At 44.6% G+C, this 20,178-nt stretch overlaps 1 protein-coding gene across 1 annotated transcript; it reads right to left on the minus strand.

The window, feature by feature from the left end:
• Positions 1–116: 116 nt before the first annotated feature.
• On the minus strand, positions 117–19,781 carry LOC119443192 (4'-phosphopantetheine phosphatase-like). Its single transcript, XM_037708357.2, has 6 exons — positions 19,767–19,781; positions 18,121–18,233; positions 17,318–17,405; positions 9,388–9,592; positions 3,277–3,434; positions 117–617 (listed from the first exon to the last, which is right to left on the minus strand). Exons 1-6 carry the CDS (start codon positions 19,779–19,781, stop codon positions 582–584), a joined length of 615 nt encoding a protein of 204 aa, XP_037564285.2. The 3' UTR covers positions 117–581.
• Positions 19,782–20,178: the final 397 nt, after the last annotated feature.

Below are 20,178 nucleotides of genomic sequence, written 5' to 3' on the forward strand. Positions count from 1 at the left end.
ACCCTTCCAGGACACCATGAATATGTAGCAAAAAGAACCAGTATCTGGTTTTCCATCACCTAACCCAGGTGCAATCAAGACAAAAGAAGTGGCAGTTATGCCTATATTTCTTGGCTAAACTTGGTGCAGTTTTTGCTACTGTTGATTACTGTTTTCTTAATTACCTTTTTTGTTCACTGTGGATAATGCTTGGCTTTCTTCAGCAAGCTTATTTATCTTTATTAGATTAGTACCAATCACACTGTCTACAGTGAGGAAACATGTATACCAAATGTTTTCAAAGTTCTGTGAGTCCTGTTATGTGGGTACCAGTGTGCTTTTCACATGTTGCTTCGCACATGAAATCACGTTGTGGCCTCTAGACTTCAAACCAGATCGTATACCCACTGGAAGGATGTGGCACCATGACAGTGGTGATACTAAAACATCCCAGGTGAAAATAACTGACCAGTAAGACTGCCCTCATTAGCCGATTCCCAACTGGCAGAAGTTGGTTTCTGCTGGTTCCTGCAGGTGGCTGAGTGGTAGCAGATGGGAATAGGGTAATCCAGTTAGACCAGCAGGCCCCACTTGGAACATTTTCACCTGGGATGTGCTGCGCATGATTTGATCTTCACCTGCAAAACAGCAGGGCACGGTCTAGAGCGTGCAGGCTAAGCCACACACACATAAAAAGGACTCAGCACTGACTCTACTGGGGTTGTTCCAAGCCAAACTCACCAGCTAGAAACTCGAGCCTCTCCAATTTTTTTTTTAGGAGAAATTGTGGCCATTTAGTCGGTCTAAAGAAATATTTTGCGAAAAAAAAAAATTGTCTGCCTAACTGCCATATCAGTTCCTTAAAGGCAAAACAGGATGTAAAAGCAAAATTGCAAAAAGTGAAGCCCAATTTAGAGAAAGCAGAAATTTCATCTCAGTAACATACTTTGCACTCTCTTTTATAAGCCCCAACATTATTTTATATTTATGAAGCAAGCAAAAAACCAATTTGGGACATTTTTATTAAGAATATGGATTTATTCACAGTCGTTTTGTTAACTGTACTAGGCAGTATTGTGTACAAATAATTGACTAAAGCATTTTGGCATGCAACAATCGCAAAATGAGGGAGAAAAATAATCCTGAAGTTGCAAAAACTATAGTTCAGCTGTAAATTCTGGATTGAGGTGTTCCACCTAAATGTATGAAGTTATGCATTTCATAAAAAAAAAACGTAAAAATTTGTCTCAGAAAGTTTATTCGGAGTAATTTTCTTGTTTTAGATGAGAAAATATTGTTTCAAGTTTGGTCCCTACTTTATGCGGTGCCATTGACAAGCAGTGCAGCTTCACTGCAATACATGCCCTGGCATGGTGGGAAACTTTATGTACTGTTGGCATTTTTTTTTGGGGGGGGGGGGGAGCATTGTGGAAGTGCTGCAGTGCCAGATACTGGTGACAATGTGTCGTGATGCAAAAAAAAAAAAAAAAAAATTTAACCATCGATTACAATACTCCCTAATGCAAAATTAGAGCGCAGCTTTATACGTGTTTTGATTTCGCGATATATTGGCTGGCGTGGACAATCTCTCTTGCGGCACGTTGCAGACGGAACGAAGTGTGGTGTGACTGCCTTGCTGATATGGAGATTGTGAGATCCAGCGTATGGGTGACGCGTGGGCGCGATTCAGAGCAGCCACCACAGACATACCTCCCAGACGAAGTGCGCTACTCTGGCGCCATCATTGCCGCATTATGCTTTTGTGACCATGTAGGACTAAACATGTCCATCTGTACATGCTGTAAACTTGTTCCCTTTTCATCTCTTAGTATCCGATTATAGCCAACTGGGCTCAGCCTAGTTAACCTCCCTGCCTTTCCTTTATCAGTTCTCTCTCATTCTACAGAAATGGTATTTAGCAATGCATGTAGAGTACGATAGACGTTTGGGTGCCTTACTCACCCGTTTCATCTAAAGCACAAGTCGCATGTGGCAATGCGAGACAAAAGATGTTGATTTCACTGCAATAGAATGGTGGCACTATCTGGAACTGTTAAAGCAAAGTGCATTATATGCTGTGTTTTTCACTGTTACAGAGGGAAATAGTGCCACTGTCCCATTTCCACGTAACTTACATTTCTCTTATTGTCTGGCGTTGCCACAGATGACAAATATTTCCTATTCATTCTGGATGAATGAGGCATGCAGCTAATGCACTCAAACATGATATTCATCTACCTCTTCACTGTAATGTTGCCAAGTGAATATCCTTTCTTGTTACATGCATAAATAAGCATGGTTTTCTGTACATTTATTAAACTGCAGGCACCATGAAATGCCTACTTATGCAGTATTTGATCATGAATGAGCCAGTGGTTTAGCAAGAAAAGCCATGCATACCTGCTGCCATGGCCATGGTTTGGCCATGGTGTGGGAATTACAAGGTGCACATCGCTACCCCAGGCAGCAGTTGAGATTGTGCTTGGGACTGACGAGATAATGCTGCGACCTGAAGGGTTATCAGCATAGTGAAATGTACATTTGCCTGATTGGCTGACACCGGTGGTCACTCCAGGGCCACATTGTGTACACTGTTTCTGACAGTGCCAGAAACAGCAAGAGACAAAAAGAAGAGCTCACAAGCGCACTACTGTTGCCTGGTTCATATCCACAGCTTCTCGCACAAATGGAGGAAGCACAGTGGCTTTGGCATTGTACTGCTAAACCCAAGGGCGCGGTAACCGAATCCCAGCTGTGGCGGCCACTTCTCAGTGGGGGTGGAATGCAAAAACGGCCGTGTACCATGCACTGGGTGCATGTTATAAAACCTAAGGTGGTCAAAATTAATACGAAGTCCGCCACTGTGGTGTGGCTCATAATCATGTCGTGGTTTTGACCATGTAACACCCCTATAGTATCAGCAAAAGAGGTCGAAGGTAGGTGTTATATTAAGAGGAGAAACAACTAAATGCCTATGAGCATGTGTGACTGATCCAACACGAAACGCTGACATGTTTCAAATGTTTTCGATGGTTGAATGCACACCTTGCATTCAGTCATTTTTCTGTCACTATCAAACTTACATGAACCTACATTATGCACTGCGAGAAGATTGAAAACATCTATCAGTTCACGCCCCTCCGCCGTGTTAGAATGTGCTTCTCAATTCTCGTTCTCTGTGAAAACTATGCAGCACATTTTCACACTTCAGGAACAATATATACATAGTGCCCTGCACAAGCCTGGCCATGACTGCAGTGTAGCACTTCAGTCGAGGTGTACAGAAGATGTTCGCACCTTGGTGCCTCGGCTGATCAGCTCGCGGGCAAATGGCAGCACACCCAGCAACACGTCCATGCCGCTGTTGTCGACAAAGATGGCTGCACACTGGTGCACGGGCCCTTTCTCCAGCCGCTCAACCCATGCATCCAGGTCATCCTGGAGCCAGGGACGCTCTGCACAAGGAACCCATGAAATTCTCGATGGCTGCAAGCACAGAGTTTCTGACAGCTACTTTTCTATAGAAGCAATAACAGACTTGTTAGATCAACAATATTTTCTAAAAACTGCTGGCTCTACAGCCCCAATGCAAAGGCTGGGCAGTATCGAAGATACGTGTATCTTAGAATCTATCTTAAGATACTCATTGGGTATCTTGTATCTGTATCCTGATACATTCGGCAAGACCTGTATCAGTATCTGTATTTTTGATACATCATATGCAGTATCACATATTTTAATATACAAGATACACCTGTGGCAAAATCGACACAAGCACCAAGAGTCTCTGTCAGCAGTTAAAGCTTGGTCAAAGAAACAACACTTTTATGCTAACATACTTTTCTAATAATCAAGCATGTTTAAGAAAATTGAATGTTGTATGTGGCACTAGTAATAATAGTGAGTAAAATTTTAATAATTATCATTTCACTGTTTAAATTGATGGAAGGGGTATTCTACAATGGATCACAACCATTTCATCAATCGGGTAATGGTGAAATCGGTGGAGTACAACTAACCACTCTATATGGCTTTCATGCCTGACGAAAAGGCATTTGATTTGGTAGAGAATCCAGCAGTCATGGAGTAAAAGAAAGCAGATGTGAATGTCTTATGAGTATGTATAAACATTCCATAGCTATGTTAACTCTTCAAAGAAAAAGCGAAAAAATACCAATCAAGGAATGGGTCAGGCAAGGAGACAATGTCTCCAATGATATTCACTGCATGCAATGGATTATTCAAGTTGTTAAACTGGGAATGATTAGGAATGATGATCAACAGGACACATCTCGACAACTGCAACAATGAAGGAGATGATAGGCAACAAAGGATCCAGGATCTTAGCCAACAAATCGTAAGAGTAGTCCTTAAGATTAATGTGCAGGCGAATAAGGCAATGTCAAATAGCATCTCAGCAACTTCAGCAATGGTGGAGGTGATAGGCAACAAAGGATCCAGGATCTTAGCCAACAAATCGTAAGAATAGTCCTTAAGATTAATATGCAGGCGACTAAGGCAATGTTAAATAGCATGGCAAGAGAACAAGAACTTGAGATTGGCAGTCAGCCCCTTGAATCTGCAAGAGTACATTTATCTAAGACAATTAGTCACAGGGGACTCGCATCATGAGAATGAAATATATAGAAGAATAAAAATTGTGTTTTTATCAAATCGTGACCAACAGTTAATTGCTATCCTTGAAAAGAAAAGTGCACAATCATTGCATTGTACTGGTGCTAACATATGGGGCAGGATCTTCGAGGTCAACAAAGAAGCTCGAGAACAAGTTAAGGACCGTATAAAGAGCGATGGAATGAAAAATGTGAGGCCTAACGTTAGGAGACAAGAAGAGAGCGGTGTGGATCAGAGAGCAAATGGGGATAGCCGATATTCTAGTTGACATTAAGAGAAAAAAATAGAGCTGGGCAGGCCATGTAATGCGTAGGGCAGATAACAGGTGGACCATTAGAGTTACAGAATGGGTGCCAAGAGCAGGGAAGCACTCTTGAGGGCGGCAGAAAATTAGGTGGGGTGATCAAGTTAGGAAATTTGCAGGCGCAAGTTGGCATCAGCTAGCTCAAGACAGGGGTAATTGGAGATTGTTGGGAGAGGCCGTCTTCCTGCAGTGGACATAAATATAGGCTGATGATGATGACAGCAATGATGATGAATTAACATTTTAGTTGTTAGTGTAGAGTGCTCCAACTTCAGAGGCGGCCTACCAGCGAGTAGAACAACCTCTATCGGCTTCTTCTCGCAACCCCTTTCCCTTTAAGATGGGATAAATAAAGTTGTTTCTCTTTCTCTTAGAATGGAAGTCAAGCCTGTGCTCATAGCACACTAGTTTGTTTGAAACCTTGTGCTTAGAACAAGTTTTGAGAAAACTCTGAACACGTGTTGTTGTGTTGTTGCCTGCTGTTCCAGCTAACAGTTCTACATACCGCATTTTGCACAGTGAAGATGCTCATTGCTGCAGATTTTGAGTTTGCTGAATCAGACTAGTCAAGTACCCACACAAACGATCTGTCATAGAATTCAAAGGCGAAATAGTGGCTGCTAAAAAAGATAGCATTGTTTGGCGGCACTTATTCTGCTCTCCACGGTTGCCCGGCCGACATGATGTTTGAAGTCACGTGACTTAAATGACGCGTTTTGGCAGATTATTGCACAGCAGCTGCACTAAACTTGGTCAGCAGCTCACCATTATGCATCCCCTCAACAACCAGAGTCCGAACATTATGGCTTCTGTCACAATTCGAGAGAAGCGTGAGAAGGTGAACAAGGAAACACAGAGCCAGATTTCACTCTGCTGTCTGTGTTATAGCTCTGAATTCAGATGTCTTACATCATTCTTCACGGCAGGTTCATTTACTTTTCTCCTAGTATTGTTAAAACAAGGCATTCGACAGAGTACCGACATCTTCTGAATGTTAGAGTATAAGAGAACATGCTCAAAGGCTTTTGCACTATTTTTCTGTCTTTTTCAGATAGCAGACATATATATTTTTCATTTATTTAACTACATGTTAGCAATTATCTAATACTGAGAATGCTCATCATGATCACGAAGTCAGCCAATAGTGTAGGTGGGTCCAGCTGTTTCAATGACGCTGGATGATGGCACTGTGAAAGCGAGAGCAAGCAATTTTAATGTGAAAGCATTATATGCCATGCCCCTTTACATGAAAATCCGGCGGCGGCGGCGTGACCGAGTGATAGTACCAAAAATGGCTGACGGTGCAAAGAGTAACAACACGTCAAAAATGCTTGGACTGACGTGAAATTTCTAAGGCTCTTGTAAACAAAGTAAATTAATGGGTCTTAAAAGAAAATTTGGTACATTTCGGTCTCGGTGGGAATTGAACCCTGGCCTCCAATGTGTGAGACAAGCACACTTCTTTGACGCCACGGCGGCTCCACAGTTCTGGCTGACTAAAGGTGTGCCTAGTGTGTGCGTCATTGCACACGTCACATCACAGCCATCTGGCTGACCAAAGGTTTCACCAAAGGGACTAAAGTGCTTTTGCATTCCCACACGTAAGCAGTCTTAAATGTCTCTGCCGAATTTTTTGCTGTGTTTGACAGGGAATTGTAAATTTCCTGCTCCATGCAGTGCAGTAATATTAGGATCACATGTTCACAGCAGCCTCTATGACAGATAGGTAATGTTTTCTTACTATTTTCAAAAAGTGTTTCAGGTCTCTGTTAAGCCGCTCATCTCTCAAGCGTGCAGAATAGGTGGCGTGATGCACTAAGTACCTGTATACAAGCAATTTCTTGGCTATCTCTCTGCACGGTGATTGACTGTGTGTGAAGTGCTTGAATGCAGGAGTAATTACCTACTGATCCCTGGCCATGAATGTGGGAGCATTGACACTGTCACCAAAGGTGGGGGGCAATGATTTCGAACGTCCTTTCGTCAGATCTAAATGCCTACGGCAAAGGACTGACAATGGCAAGCACTTTTTACGCGGTCTATGACCTGCACTGAGACGGTGACAAGAATTCCCCAAGGGGAGAACAAACAGCCTAGTCGTTAAAGCTCATAGCTGGCTTAGGATTCGACAACACTCCTTTGACGGAGTGCTTGGTAATTGCCGGTGTGCATGTTACTTCTGGTTTCTATGAGAGCTGGCCTGCAGACAATTTACGCAGAAACGTGACGACACAAATTAAAGGCACCCATGCAGCGAGGAATCGCTAAGAGCGTGAGAATAGGAGAGAGAGAGCCATGATGGCAAAGAGTGCCAAACACGTGCCTAAAAGCTAAACAACTCTGCTAACAATATTAGGCACAACCAATTAGGCAGTTTAAATTTAGTTGTAACTGCATTGGTTAGGGGAATGTTGAGGCGAGCCAGCATTGGCCATGTCCCCTTTTTATTGTTTCGTGAGGTGTATTTAACGACTGTCTGGAACCCATTCCTTTCAGTCTAGGCTGTAATCACTAAACTGATAGATCAGTAAGACTCCATACGATACAACACTAGTGTGGGCCGTAACCATTTGGTGGTCGAACAGTGAGACTCGGTTGGTCGTATGTAGGGACAGTTGTCCTAGGATGTTTTGTTGTGTGTTTTTCATCAGTGTTCTTCTGTAAACTTTGCATTTGACTGTGTAACTATTTTCACTTCAATGTAGTACCTCCACGTGTTACCTCCTGCTACATCAACGCCCATTATCACCTTGAAGAGGTTTGGTCATCCTCAAAGAGAAAGAACAAACCTTGCTGTCTATTTAAGAGGAAGATTTAGCTCAGGGCCAACTCCGATGCCAGCTATTCAAATGCATGCAAACCACACATCTGAAAGAACCTCCGAACCGATCTTAATAAACTTTTTTGCATTTTAGAGAGAAAGTTAAATTCTAGTGACTGTTGGAATCTGAATTTCGATTTATGGCCTGAATTCTTTTTTACAAATATTGAGGATATTTATAAGGTTGAAGAAAATAGAAGAATGTACTTTACAAATCTGCAAATGTGCACCGAAAACAGATATCGCAGTCCTGTAAACTGCATTCGTTAGAGCATCCACAGTGGGCAAATTTGGTGTATTAATTTTAAATGCGGAGCATTTCTTAGTGAACATTTGTCGCTTTGACAGTATCTATCTGGCTGCCTACGTCTTGGTGCTCTCATGGTCGTTTCGTTAATTTGGTATGTACCAAAAAAGCCATAGTATGACAAGAGTATGACGAACATAAATGATAGGCCATGACATGTGTGTCATATAGGTTATGAAACAGCCGCCTACGTCTTGGTTCTCTCATGGTCGTTTCGTTAACTTGGTTTGTAACTAGAATGGGTTCGGACATGGGTACTAAGTGCAGGAAACACTAAAGGATGATGGTAAAAGTCATAGTCATGAGCATGACTCAGCAAAAATGACAATGATTCATCAAAAATGATTAACACTCAAAAGCCACTGAAATGGGTTCAGACATAAAGGCCATGACATAAATGTCATGACATGCGTCTCATGTATGTCATGAAGCAGCCGCCTACGTCTTGGTGCTCTCATGGTCGTTTCGATTAACTTGGTAGGCTCCCCGCACACTGCTTCGCACAACATTGATTCCCATAGGGCGTGGGATCTGCCGGGTTTTTTATCTTACGTGGTTTTGTTACAATGTATATGAGGGCTTTGCAAAAGTCTTACTCACATATTATTGGTGTAACTGAGAGCATGTATGATACACCAATTTTGTCCGCTTTAGACGAACATTTAGATGTAATTTGCAGAATTGCGATATCAATTTTCATTGCTGAGTTAGAGTTGTAAACCTGATAGTTTTGGTTAATGCAAATTAGATTTTCAACAATTTATTAAGAAGTTGTTAGCCTAAATAAAAAAATCCGCTTCCAACAGTCACTAGATTTTAACTTCTTTTGAATGGAACCAATTCTACCAAATTTGATGCAGTGGTTGCCGAGAAAAAGGAATTCTCCTTTTCCATGAATTTCGATAGGAGTGCCCGAGCTAAAGCTTCCGTTTAACTCATGCACCCGCAATCAGGGGGAGTGTTAGGAAGTACAGATAGCTATCAACGTGGCTTACATATATGTCATTAAACAACTTACGTATATTATGTCATTATATGTACATTTGAATATATGCATTACATGTTATAACTATCACCGGTCAGCAATGTGCTTGATTAACACTTGAAAATAAGCGATTACAAATCTTCCGAAATTGGCCACCGTTATCCCTGCAAAACACTATCAGAAATTAATTCCTGTACAATAAGGCCCTGGTTGAACTGGCCTACAGCGTGTTAATGTTCCAGACCATCACTCTGAGGACCATTTTTGTGACATGCGGGCGCGGCACTCGACAACTTTCTCATCCAGAAAGCCTGACACGCCTGCAACGACTGCATGGTCAGAAATGGCGACCCTACCTTGGAGATGACTCCGTGCCTCGGAGAAGCCAAAGTCGCCACTGTTGAGCAGGCGGGCCACCTCCTTGGCCCCCCAGTCGAAGACATTGCCCGCCAGCAGGCCCGTGACGAGGGCTTCCTGCCGCTCACGCCAGCCCATGGCATCCAGCTGCGACAGCCGCGATGGCAGTAACCTCAGCGCCGCCTCGTTCTCCAGTCGCTTTTGCTGCATTCCCGAGAAAGAGAGTGCGCATCAAACTGTGATCATTCACGCAAGATCCAATCATTGACGAGTTGGGCATAGAGCTTCATCCTAACGATAATAGAGGGGACTCTGGTGCTGTAGTTTCTATGGCAAAGTATCTAAGTTAGATCTTGTTAGTAGTAATAAAAAATTAATCACGTCATGGTCAGTGTTACTTACCAAGCACGGTCTAGATTGGAAGCTAGAAACTTTGACCGAATTACCTGCCTGGTTGACATAATACTAATCCCCAGCACTGACGCCACCACCACCTGGTCCATGGTGGGACTTGCTCCTAAATTCTTAATTATCTAGATTAAGGGACACGCATACTCAAAAGTGTATGTTTATTTATGCAATGAAATTAATTGTGAATTTAAAGCTCTAAGGAAATGTTGTGAAGCTAGCACGCAAAAGCAATTGAACCGCAAATACGAACACCGAAAGAAGCTGCAGTGTGGTTTGTAAACAAAGCCCTGCGAAATCATGAAAAAATCCATGTGGTCGAATCAGAGTCAGATTTCCTTCTAGTAATACAGTCGACTTCTGTTAATTCAGCCCTAACGGGACCAACGAGATGGTTGAATGAAATAAGAGGCGGGAAAAACACCAGAACACACCGCTGATTAATTTGGCAGTACTTGCGCTGATTCTAACACGATGCTGAATCGAACGTGCGCCCACTTTTTGTGGATTTAAAGCAGAAAACTGATGTAAAAATGACGTTAGAGGCCCTAAGCAAAATAGAAATTGAACGTCACCCAATTATCAGCAAGAAAAGTATGCTTATGATTCTGGCAATAAGAAAAAGACGAAACTAGTCGCAGAATATAAATTTATGTACCTAATGTTCATTGTCGTCACTTGAGACAGCAATTTGTCGCAATCTGTGAAGAACCACAACATGTTGTTCTTTGTACATTGTGTATCACGTTTGATATTCTGCATTTATCAAACGACTCTGCAGTATAATCACAAATTAGATCGTGGCCCACACTTCACTAGTTCATCCTGCGATGCATGCAATTCTCCGAAACGCCAAGAACATGTGACAAGACTCTGCTGCTAGCCTAAAACGTAATTTACTAAGCAATTTTAAGGCAAATTTTCCTGGGAAAAAAAAGGAGCATGTTAAAATCAGATTATTAATGTAATATAATTAATTGTGAGCTACTATTTTCGCTTTAAAATCTTCCTGGACCAAGACAAAAATAGCTGTTTTTGATGGGAGATGATATGTTTCCGACACATTCACTGTACCCTAAGTGCCACCAAAACAAACACTGCCGCTATTGCAGTCATCACTGCAGTCACCACAGGGGTCAGGCATGTGATATCCTCCAAAGATTAATTTCAGAATCAAAATAATGAAAGTTTGGTCCTATATAAATGCATGGGTGCGGGCCGGGACCTTAAGCCGGCATCAAATTAACTGAAAAATCAACTGCACTCGAATTAACGGAAGTCTGCTGACTGGCATGAAACAAAATAAAATATCTTGTCCAGTGTCCTGTGTGTGTGTGTACTTCCTCCAGTCTGCTTCATTCATTATGCTAGCGCAAGAACTCGACTATAATATAATAAAGTATAATTATAATACTGGTATTACTGACATGAAACCAATATATCAGAACATATTTCATTTCGGAATAATATATATACCAAGTTAAAAAAAAAAACTGTTCATTTTCTGGCAATGACCAGGACATGGGGGCAGTGATCGTTACTGAAGTACTAGCACGAATGAAGTGCAAAGCATGTGTTAGAAAGTGTGCAGAAAGTAACTTTGCGTGTTAAACACATACATCAATGGCATGCAAGAAAAATACACATAATGCACCTATAATTTCCATTTCTGCCTCAGAAGATGCACACTTAGGATTTATTGTGGATGAAACAGGGGGTAACACTAATGCCTGCAAATATGGTACAGTCGATTCCCATTAATACTACCCTGGTGGGACTGCAACATTTGGTCAAATTATCGGACAGGTCTAATTGTTTAACAAACGGCGGCAAAATGAACAAGTTTCAAACTATTTGATTTTATTGAAATGATTTTTTTTTTAATGCAGTGTCACAATAGCTACACATGTCACCGTCGGTCAGTGGCCCACAGACATTTAACACTGTCGCCGATGCTGAAAAAAACCTCAACATCGCCCAGGACGCAGTGCAAGACGTCATCACCACAGGACAAGTGAAGTTTCTGCCACCACTGTCGTTGCCTAAGGCAGCAGTAGTGCCATCTACAGTAAAAGCTCGATGATACGATCACGGCTAATACGAATTTCCGGATGATACGAATTTTTCTGTGGTCCCTGCCAAGCCCCATTACTTTGCAACGTGCTAGAGAACGGTTGTTACGAATCGATTTTCAGCCTGCGTCGGTTGATACGAATAAACGCCGCCCCACCGACGGCCGCGAAAGAGAACAGCGCGCAGTCACGCGCTTTCTCTCCTTCTCTTTTGGTGCGGAGGCGCGGCGCCGGACAGCGCGGACTCCGCGACTGGGCGCGAAGAGTTTGAAGCGGTGGCGCTTCAATAAATAAATGCTTTTTACGTACATGTGCCTGAGTGAGTTCACCTCTCACTCTTTAATTTAGCTACAGTCGAATCTCGTTAATTCGAACACGCTTACTTCGAACATACCGCGTACCGACAATGCTCTTAGCAGCGCGCCAAATAACGCGGCGGCGCCTCTGACCGGCATTGCTCCGACACCGCCATAGAGCAAAAGCTCAGGAGAGACCCCTCAATGCCGCGCGTGAAGGAACGGGGGGAAAAAAAAAGAACCCGAACCCGCGGCGGAAATTTCCCCCTCTCTCAAATTGCAAGGTCGCCGTTTCTGCATCGCGCCGGAACAAGCGTGTACGTGCCGACTAGAGTGTTCTAGACAACCGTATTCTAGCACACACTAGTGCCGACCTTGCACGCTGCGGCAGCAGCGCAGAGGGAAGCAGCGGCGGAGGCACAGTCGGGCCAACGAAACTGCCACGCCCGCAAACGCTCGCTTCCCGATAACGGCAGAGAGAGAGAGAGAGAGAACTTTAATGAAAAGAATGGCTCAATGGCCTAAGCAGGGGTAAGGGTCAATGGCGGGGTTCACAAGGAAAAAAAACACACACACACACACACACACACACACAAAAAAAAACAAACAAGAAAACACTACACATTCATAACCTGCCGGTCAAGCCGGCCTCGCGCACAAACTCCCATAAGGAGTTGATAGTTCGTCGGGCATCGGCCTGAGGGGGCGGCGTGGTCCATGCCTCCAGTGAGGTAATGCCGCGTCCCTTGTGCTTGTCTCTTACTGCTGCGAGACCGGGACAGTCCCACAATAGATGCCTGATTGTCGGTCGAGCACCGATGTCGCACGTACTGCACGTCACTGGTGAAGACATCACTTTCGCCTCCGTCTCTTCCTCCTCCTCATTGTCCATACGTTGCCTCTGATGGCCTCGCGTCTTCTTTGAAGCGGCGTACGCGCGCCACTTAGCCAGAACATCTTCGGTGAGTGCTGCGCCCGTCCTGGCCTTATGCACCAGGACTTGCGCGCCCCGAGGAAGCCCCTTGGGCAAAGGGTGGGCATTGTGCGGTACCTTCGCCTTCAGCTCCCGTTTGGCTTGGACTTTAAGTCGCTCGCGCTCCTCCTCCGGATCCAGACGCACAGGAGTGAGAGGGACTGGGCCCAGGGGAGATGAGCGGGAAAATAACAGCTCGCTCGCTGCACTGTGGGCCGCACCGTTGCCGATGCTGCCCGAGTGCCCCGGGACCCAGTCCACTCGCACACCCATGCCGTAATCCCGATGAAGGGATGCGCATGCGACCTTAATATCATGCGCCCACGTGCCTACTCTGGGCGTCGCCGTGAGTGCCTTTAGGGCATCTAAAGAGTCGGTGAATATCGTGAACTCTTTGCCCCTGTGGTCTTCCGTAATATTTCCCGCCTTTTCCTTCAGCTTCTCTAGTGCAAATAGGATGGCCTGCAGTTCAAGTGCCTTAATGGTCGGTTCTTGCTGGTGTTGGTGAATCCGGACGTTTTGCTGCTCACCACTAACGACTGCCAGCGCCGCTCTCGATGTAGTAGGATCCCAGGCCGCATCTGTGAAAATGGCATATTCTTTCAAGTCAGCCCGTTCTGCAAGTTTGGATCGATAAGCGCCGTGGTACTCTTTCGTCTGCCGGCGTGTGACAGGCTTCGTGACTCGAACCTGCACGTCATCCCACGGAGCAACAGCCGGAAGCACTCCCACCTTGTTTCGCAAGCGTTCTCCGTCTAACTCTAAGAGTTGCTGTCCAGAGCGTGTGTAACGTCGACGGCGGTCATGTCCCTCCTTGCGTTCTATAATAATGTCCCTGAGTGGAGGAAGTCCCGCGTACCGGTGCAGGTCTTCCACTCGCGCGTGGCGGGGAAGACCCGTGATCACTCGAAGACACTCCCGGTGCATTCTTTCGAGCTTGTTGTATTGTGCTTTGGTGAGGTCAAAGCATACCGCACCGTAACAAGCCCTCGACGTAAGCACTGCCGACGTCAAAGTCCGAGCGGTATCGGCGCCAGCTCCACCGCGCTTCTGCGATATGCGTTTCACCAAGTGCAGAAGTTTCTTCCACGTAGGTTCTAGTTCTTTGAGCCAGGTAGCCGCTCCGCCGTCCTCGTGAATTGGAATGCCGAGTATCTTGACGTGGTGTTGTGGAGCTCTCTCAAGCTTCTGGCCAGCTAGGTACAGCTCGACTTTCTCCTTTTCTTGTACCTTGCCACCGGGGAGGATGTACTTTGTTTTTTCCGGAGACAGCTGCATGCCTGTTCCTTTCAAGTAATCCGTCAATGTGTCGAGTGCATGCTGCATTGTCTTGGTTGCTATTTCTGTTGTCTTTAGAGGGCCGCCAGGTTCCGTCCACAGTGTCACGTCGTCCGCATAAATGGTGAAATGGACGCCGTGAACCTGTCGTAGACGCACAGCCAGTCCTCGCATGACTAGATTAAACAGTGTAGGCGATAAAATTGCGCCCTGAGGAACACCTACATTGTTCGTGAATGTCCTTGTACATGTGTTGTCACTACGGATCTCGAATGTCCGATGCTCCAGGAACGATTTCACAATGTTTACAATTCGTATTCCAGGGCGCGCTTCTTCGAGCGCCGAGATTACGGCTTCGTGTGTGACACTGTCGAATGCCTTCCGTAGGTCCGCGGCGACCAGGATGCCGGGAACCTTCTGCCTACCCCGCCGCTTCCTAGTGCAACGACGGAGCAAAAAGAGGCTGTCTTGAGTGCAAAGGCCTGGTCTGAATCCAGTCTGACTTGGGTCAAAGTATGGTTCGTTGTGACTTTCCTCGAGATGGTAGGTGAGCCGCGTGAGGACTAAGCGTTCGAGAAGCTTGCAAAGTGTTGATGTCAACGATAGAAAACGAAACTTCAGGGGGCGGCTAAAATAAGCTGGCGCCAGCACGGCGGCGGGCGCGCACGGAGATGTGACGCAGATGCGCGCACGGAGAGGTGCGCAGGTGAGAGAGCTACGAGGGAGTTGAGAGGGAGGGCGAGGGGAGCCACCGAAGCGGCGGAGTTGACGCGGCCATATCCGCTTCCCTGCCGCCCTCCTCCCTCACCTTCGACGGTCTCCGCGCGCCCGTGTGGCGGCGCCGCCGGCTCGCTCCCTGAAGCTTCGTTTTCTGTCGTTATCGGGAAGCGACCGTTAGCCGCCGTGGGCAGTTTCGTGGCCCGCGCTTGCTATGCGCTTGCGCGCCGCGATATTTCACGACTCGCACCGTTCGTGCATCGTGCTATGGTGCACGAATACTTCAAAAATACGTCCTTTTAATTCGAACAAATTTTCGGGCCCCTTCGAGTTCGAATTATCGAGATTCGACAGTAGTTTTAATTGTGTTTCGATGATACGAATTTCGGCTAATACGAATATTTTTCGTGACCCCGTGAGATTCGTATCATCGAGCTTTTACTGTATTGAATATCTTGTGCTTTGAAGCTTTCAGTGACTGCTATGCGTACGATGACGTGCTGGTGAAAGTTTAACCGAAGTGACATACTTTAACTTTCGAACTAAACAATTTTTGCTTCAATAGCAATATATGGTTTCTCGCCAGGACTTTGCAATGCATTAAAATTAAGAAGTCTAAATAACTGAGGTCGTAATAACGGGATTGACTGTATTAACAAAACCTACAGAAAAGGTACCTCTGAGCAAAATTGCAGTGCGAACGAGCTAGCAGTTCAGCCGGAAGAGTGAACTATACCTGGTGCTTCTATTTATGGAACACTCAGTACATTTGCATTCAACATCATCCTAATCCAGATTTTTGCCAACTGCAGGTCCACTGCGACCTCCAATTACCCCTGTCTTGTGCCAGCTGCATGCCACTATACTATGGCCTGCAAATTTTCTAGATTGTATTATACAGTGCACATAACTGCAATGCAGTTCACAGAAACTTACAGTTGAAAGACAGTGCTCGCATTGCCCCTACTTTCTCTCCTGTTTTCTGTTGTGCTGTAGCACCGTGGATCTTAATAGTTTTCCAACAAGGGGCTGATATGCCAAGTCTGAACATGCCATGCATGCATAACCTCCTCAGACACCGTGTCCACACTCATAGCAACAGCATTCCTCCTTTCTAATATTAAACCAGAAGTTATAAGCTAAAATATTCTTCTGTAACATAAAACTAGATGCAGGCAACCCTATATGTCAAGCACACAATCATTTTGTTGCCACTGGTGTTCGAGAAAGATTGATGCTTCGTGCGAGACATACCGCTGCACCATCAGTGACAATGAAAAATGAATGTGTGGTATATAACAAATTCTACAACTTGAAGACGCGGCAAACCAGAATGAAAAGTGAATGCGAGGAACCACCACGTCATGTTATGCATTTAGGCATAACATGTTTCTGCATAACTGTTTCTATGCACTTAGGCAAACCAAAGACACTTTCATCTGAATGAACAAACTGGAGAGATGACCTTTCTGTCCACATACATGAAGGTGGCGAGGCACCTGTGGATGTGCCAGTGCCATCTAATCAAGCGAGTACTTTTTCAGGTTCGTGTGAGAGCGGTTGACAATAATAACTGATAAAAGGTATTGTGTCACTAGGATTCTTTGGGGTCTGAGGAGGACAAACCATAGAAGCTTCGACGACTGGACTTTTTTGTGGAATGCGTCACCATGTGGAAAAGAGGGCTAGCCGATTTCTTTCATTCCCCCAATCTTGCATTCATGTACCTTCCAGTTTGTCCGACATAAGACAAACCAGACAACAGCGGAAAGTCGTTCACAATGCTTACAGCACACTCAGTTGCCTACAAAACATGTTTGACACCACAGCCAACTTCTTTATTTCGTATGTCTTTGGCAGTGGATTGAACCACAGCCGTTGTGTACAATTTAGTGCTGTCATGTGTTTTGTCCTATGTCGGACAAACTGGGAGGTACGTAAATGCGATGTGAAGCAAACATGAGAAATCAACTACCAGTAACTTTCTTTGTCATATGGTTAGCACACTAGAATAAAGTGTGGATGTGCTCCACTCCACGAGCCTTATTGTTAGGCACTTGCATCAGGTCACATGCAAGGTTACACTGGCCTTCAACATAAGACAGCGAAAATTGACAATTGCATCAGCCACCCTTCAGTTTTGCCAAGAAATCTTTTTGTGGAAGTAGACCAGAATGCAACATACCTGGAAGTATGGATCTGGAAAGTCAAACTCAAGCAGGCAGTGCTCTCGCATGTCCAGCAGACTCCGCACCGTTAGCGAGCCATAGGCACTGTGTAAGAGAAAAAAAAAAGGATGAGAAGGTTTCCTTAGTCATCAGTGTCATAATCACTTGCCACAGCAAGCTAAGGCTGTACCGACTCTCTGTTCATTGTATTATTAGCTATGCACAATTTGGCACTTAGTCCCACTAACTGGTTTCCTCACTGAATTTTTAGGCCAACTTGTTATATGACTGGCTCCAGCGACTGTCTTTCCTAGTACACCCAACTGCAATAAAGTAAAGGCAAGCTTCCCAATGCTGAAAATGCCAAATAATATACATGCATCTGACCCTTCGGGACATCAAACCACAGTCCCGTAATAGTGCTTCAGCATATAAGGAAGTGTTATCAACTGGTGCGATGAGCACCAATGCAGGCACACATTGCTAGTGCACTGCACGACATACACTACGCTGAAATATTCAGTTTTAAGCTAATGTTGAACTACCATCAGGTTATACATCATTTGGGTTGGTTATTGTCATATTATAAAAAAAAAATCTAAGTTGCAGAAATTGCTCTCTTGCCTTATATGTGTGCAAAGACAGAATTAAGGCTGCATCCCTATGTGGATGTTATGTTGCAAGGTTCTCGAAACATACTCAGATGTCTACATAAAGGAAAGGACAGTCAGACATTGTAATAATGTCCTCAGCACATTCGCTGCTCTCTTCTGGCCAAGGGAGGGGGCAGAATGACGAGAGTGAAGTTGGGTCAACTCACAAAGGGTGGTCCTGCAGATTTTGCAGGCGGCACAGGTATTTCTGCCGGAACTGGCTGGCACGTAGTGGTGCGTCCGTCTTGTGGGGCTGGCTGCGAACTGCCACCTCCACGAACTGCACAGAAGCACGGAGCGTACGTATTACAGATGCCTCCCACATTCATCCACTATACTCGGCTATCTCGTCACCTTCATGACGTACGGTAAGAGCTACTGATCGTGCCAGCCAACCAGAAAAGAGAACCAGATGAATGGCTACTGCATTGTCTGCTTCTGATTGCCCTTTGTATGACGCCGACAAAATCGAATTGTCACGGAATGATTAGCGGTGCACAATGGGCAAGCCTTCCTCCCTTCTCTGAAGTACACATGCTGTTCTCAACACTGATCGGCTAATGTGAGCACTAGCCTGAACTGCACTGCATGGAATTGGTGAGATGGAGTATACGTCTGCAGGACTGGGGGCGACGGTGCCCAGTATCCTGGCCACAACTTGAAAACAGGGCTTCACAGAGCACATCAGGTCCTTTGTCAATATTATTATTATTTTTCTATTCGCACAGGCTGCCACAAAGCACTAAAGCAGAGGGAGTGCTTAAGCGAAATGGAGCAGGCCTGCTGCATGCAGGTGTCACAAAAGTGCCTTCTGAAACTTGCTGCCAGTTACTGGCCATCAGGCAGCATTGACAGTTATCTGGTTGGTTAGTCTACAAAGTGGTCACCGTGCCTTGTCCCTTACAGTATTTATTTATTAATTTATATATAACCACACCAGAGAATGTTGCCTGCAAATGCGAAAGCATCATTTTGGACAGGTCACAGGGTATCTAGGCTCAAATGATAAATATGTAAGACTTCAACTTGAAGCCACAGAAGACAGAGTTCATAAGCTCAAGTAAATTAATGTTGCAGCAAAGGCATGAGATATTGGGAAAAAAGCGGGAGGGGGGAGGTGGATTAGTGCTTTAGAGCAAAATCATGCTAGATTTAGTACGTGTTAATCGTATAAGCAGTCGGCTAAGCATTCACAACAAGAAGTCTAATTTATTTCAGATAACTAATAACTTCTTGCATTCTTCTTCATTTCTCTCTCTTTTTGTATAGAGCTACATGTAAGTCCTGCTACAGTTTGGCTCAAATGATGTGAACAGTGTAAGCATTGCGTTTCTTCAGGTCTTAGCAGTTAGAGTGGATGGGAGAAGGACTAGTAAACATCATCACCATAAAGGACAAGTAGAACAAGCTATAAATAGCTCAAACACCTCCCAAAAACATTCTGGCTTATTGGTGCTAAGTAGTGCCACAGCCTCAGAGGCCAGGGGCTAAATTGTAAAGTTCAAGTACCAAACAAACAATAAACCATGCACCTCCCTGAATTACTAAAAATCTTGAAGCCAAATAAAACTACTACATCAATGTATTGGTGAGCTCAGGACAAAAAAATACATATTGTAACATAACGAAAAACGTTGAAAAATAAGACGAGGACAATCTCACATGCGAGTGCCAGACCTCAGCATCTATCGTCTGGTCTATCACCTATGCTAGCCTTCATTTGTAAATAAATATACATGATCCATAATAGTTTTGGTGGAAGTGTCGGGTACTGATCCTTGTACCATCCGTAACATTTAGTGTTAACACAGACCTCTTGAAGAGTCATCTTTTCTGGCACAACAACTGAGCTCGGAGTATAAATAATAATATTCTAGGCTGAACAGTTAGAAGTTGTTTACTTATTCCACAGCTCTAAGATCTCTAAGATGAACAAACTTTCAAGGTTCTTTTTGATAAATCTTCAAGGAAATCCATGCTGTAATGAGGGCAGCTCCACGTTTCATTACTTTCCTTCCTTAGCCTTAGGCAACGGTGAGGCAAAAAAATAAAATAAAAAGAATGTGATTTAGCTCGCGTAGAGCATCGTAGTGTAGAGCTCCATATTAATTTTTGATTACACGCGGTTTTTCTAGCATGCACCCAAAGGATGTTACACGATTGAGTGTTTTGGATACCGCCCTTTATTGGAATGCATGGCCAGGAATCAAACCTGAGACCGTTTT

This window comes from Dermacentor silvarum, chromosome 2 (assembly GCF_013339745.2).
Source record: "Dermacentor silvarum isolate Dsil-2018 chromosome 2, BIME_Dsil_1.4, whole genome shotgun sequence".
NCBI classification, from domain to species: domain Eukaryota; kingdom Metazoa; phylum Arthropoda; class Arachnida; order Ixodida; family Ixodidae; genus Dermacentor; species Dermacentor silvarum.

Excerpts from the sequence above, each read along its gene's own strand:
- LOC119443192 (XM_037708357.2), bottom strand. Across the intron at positions 17,406-18,120 it reads AATCTGCAGGACCACCCTTT|TGCCTATGGCTCGCTAACGG; the intron begins GTGAGTTGACCC and ends TCTCTTACACAG. Across the intron at positions 618-3,276 it reads TGATCAGCCGAGGCACCAAG|GTGAAGATCAAATCATGCGC; the intron begins GTGCGAACATCT and ends GCTGTTTTGCAG.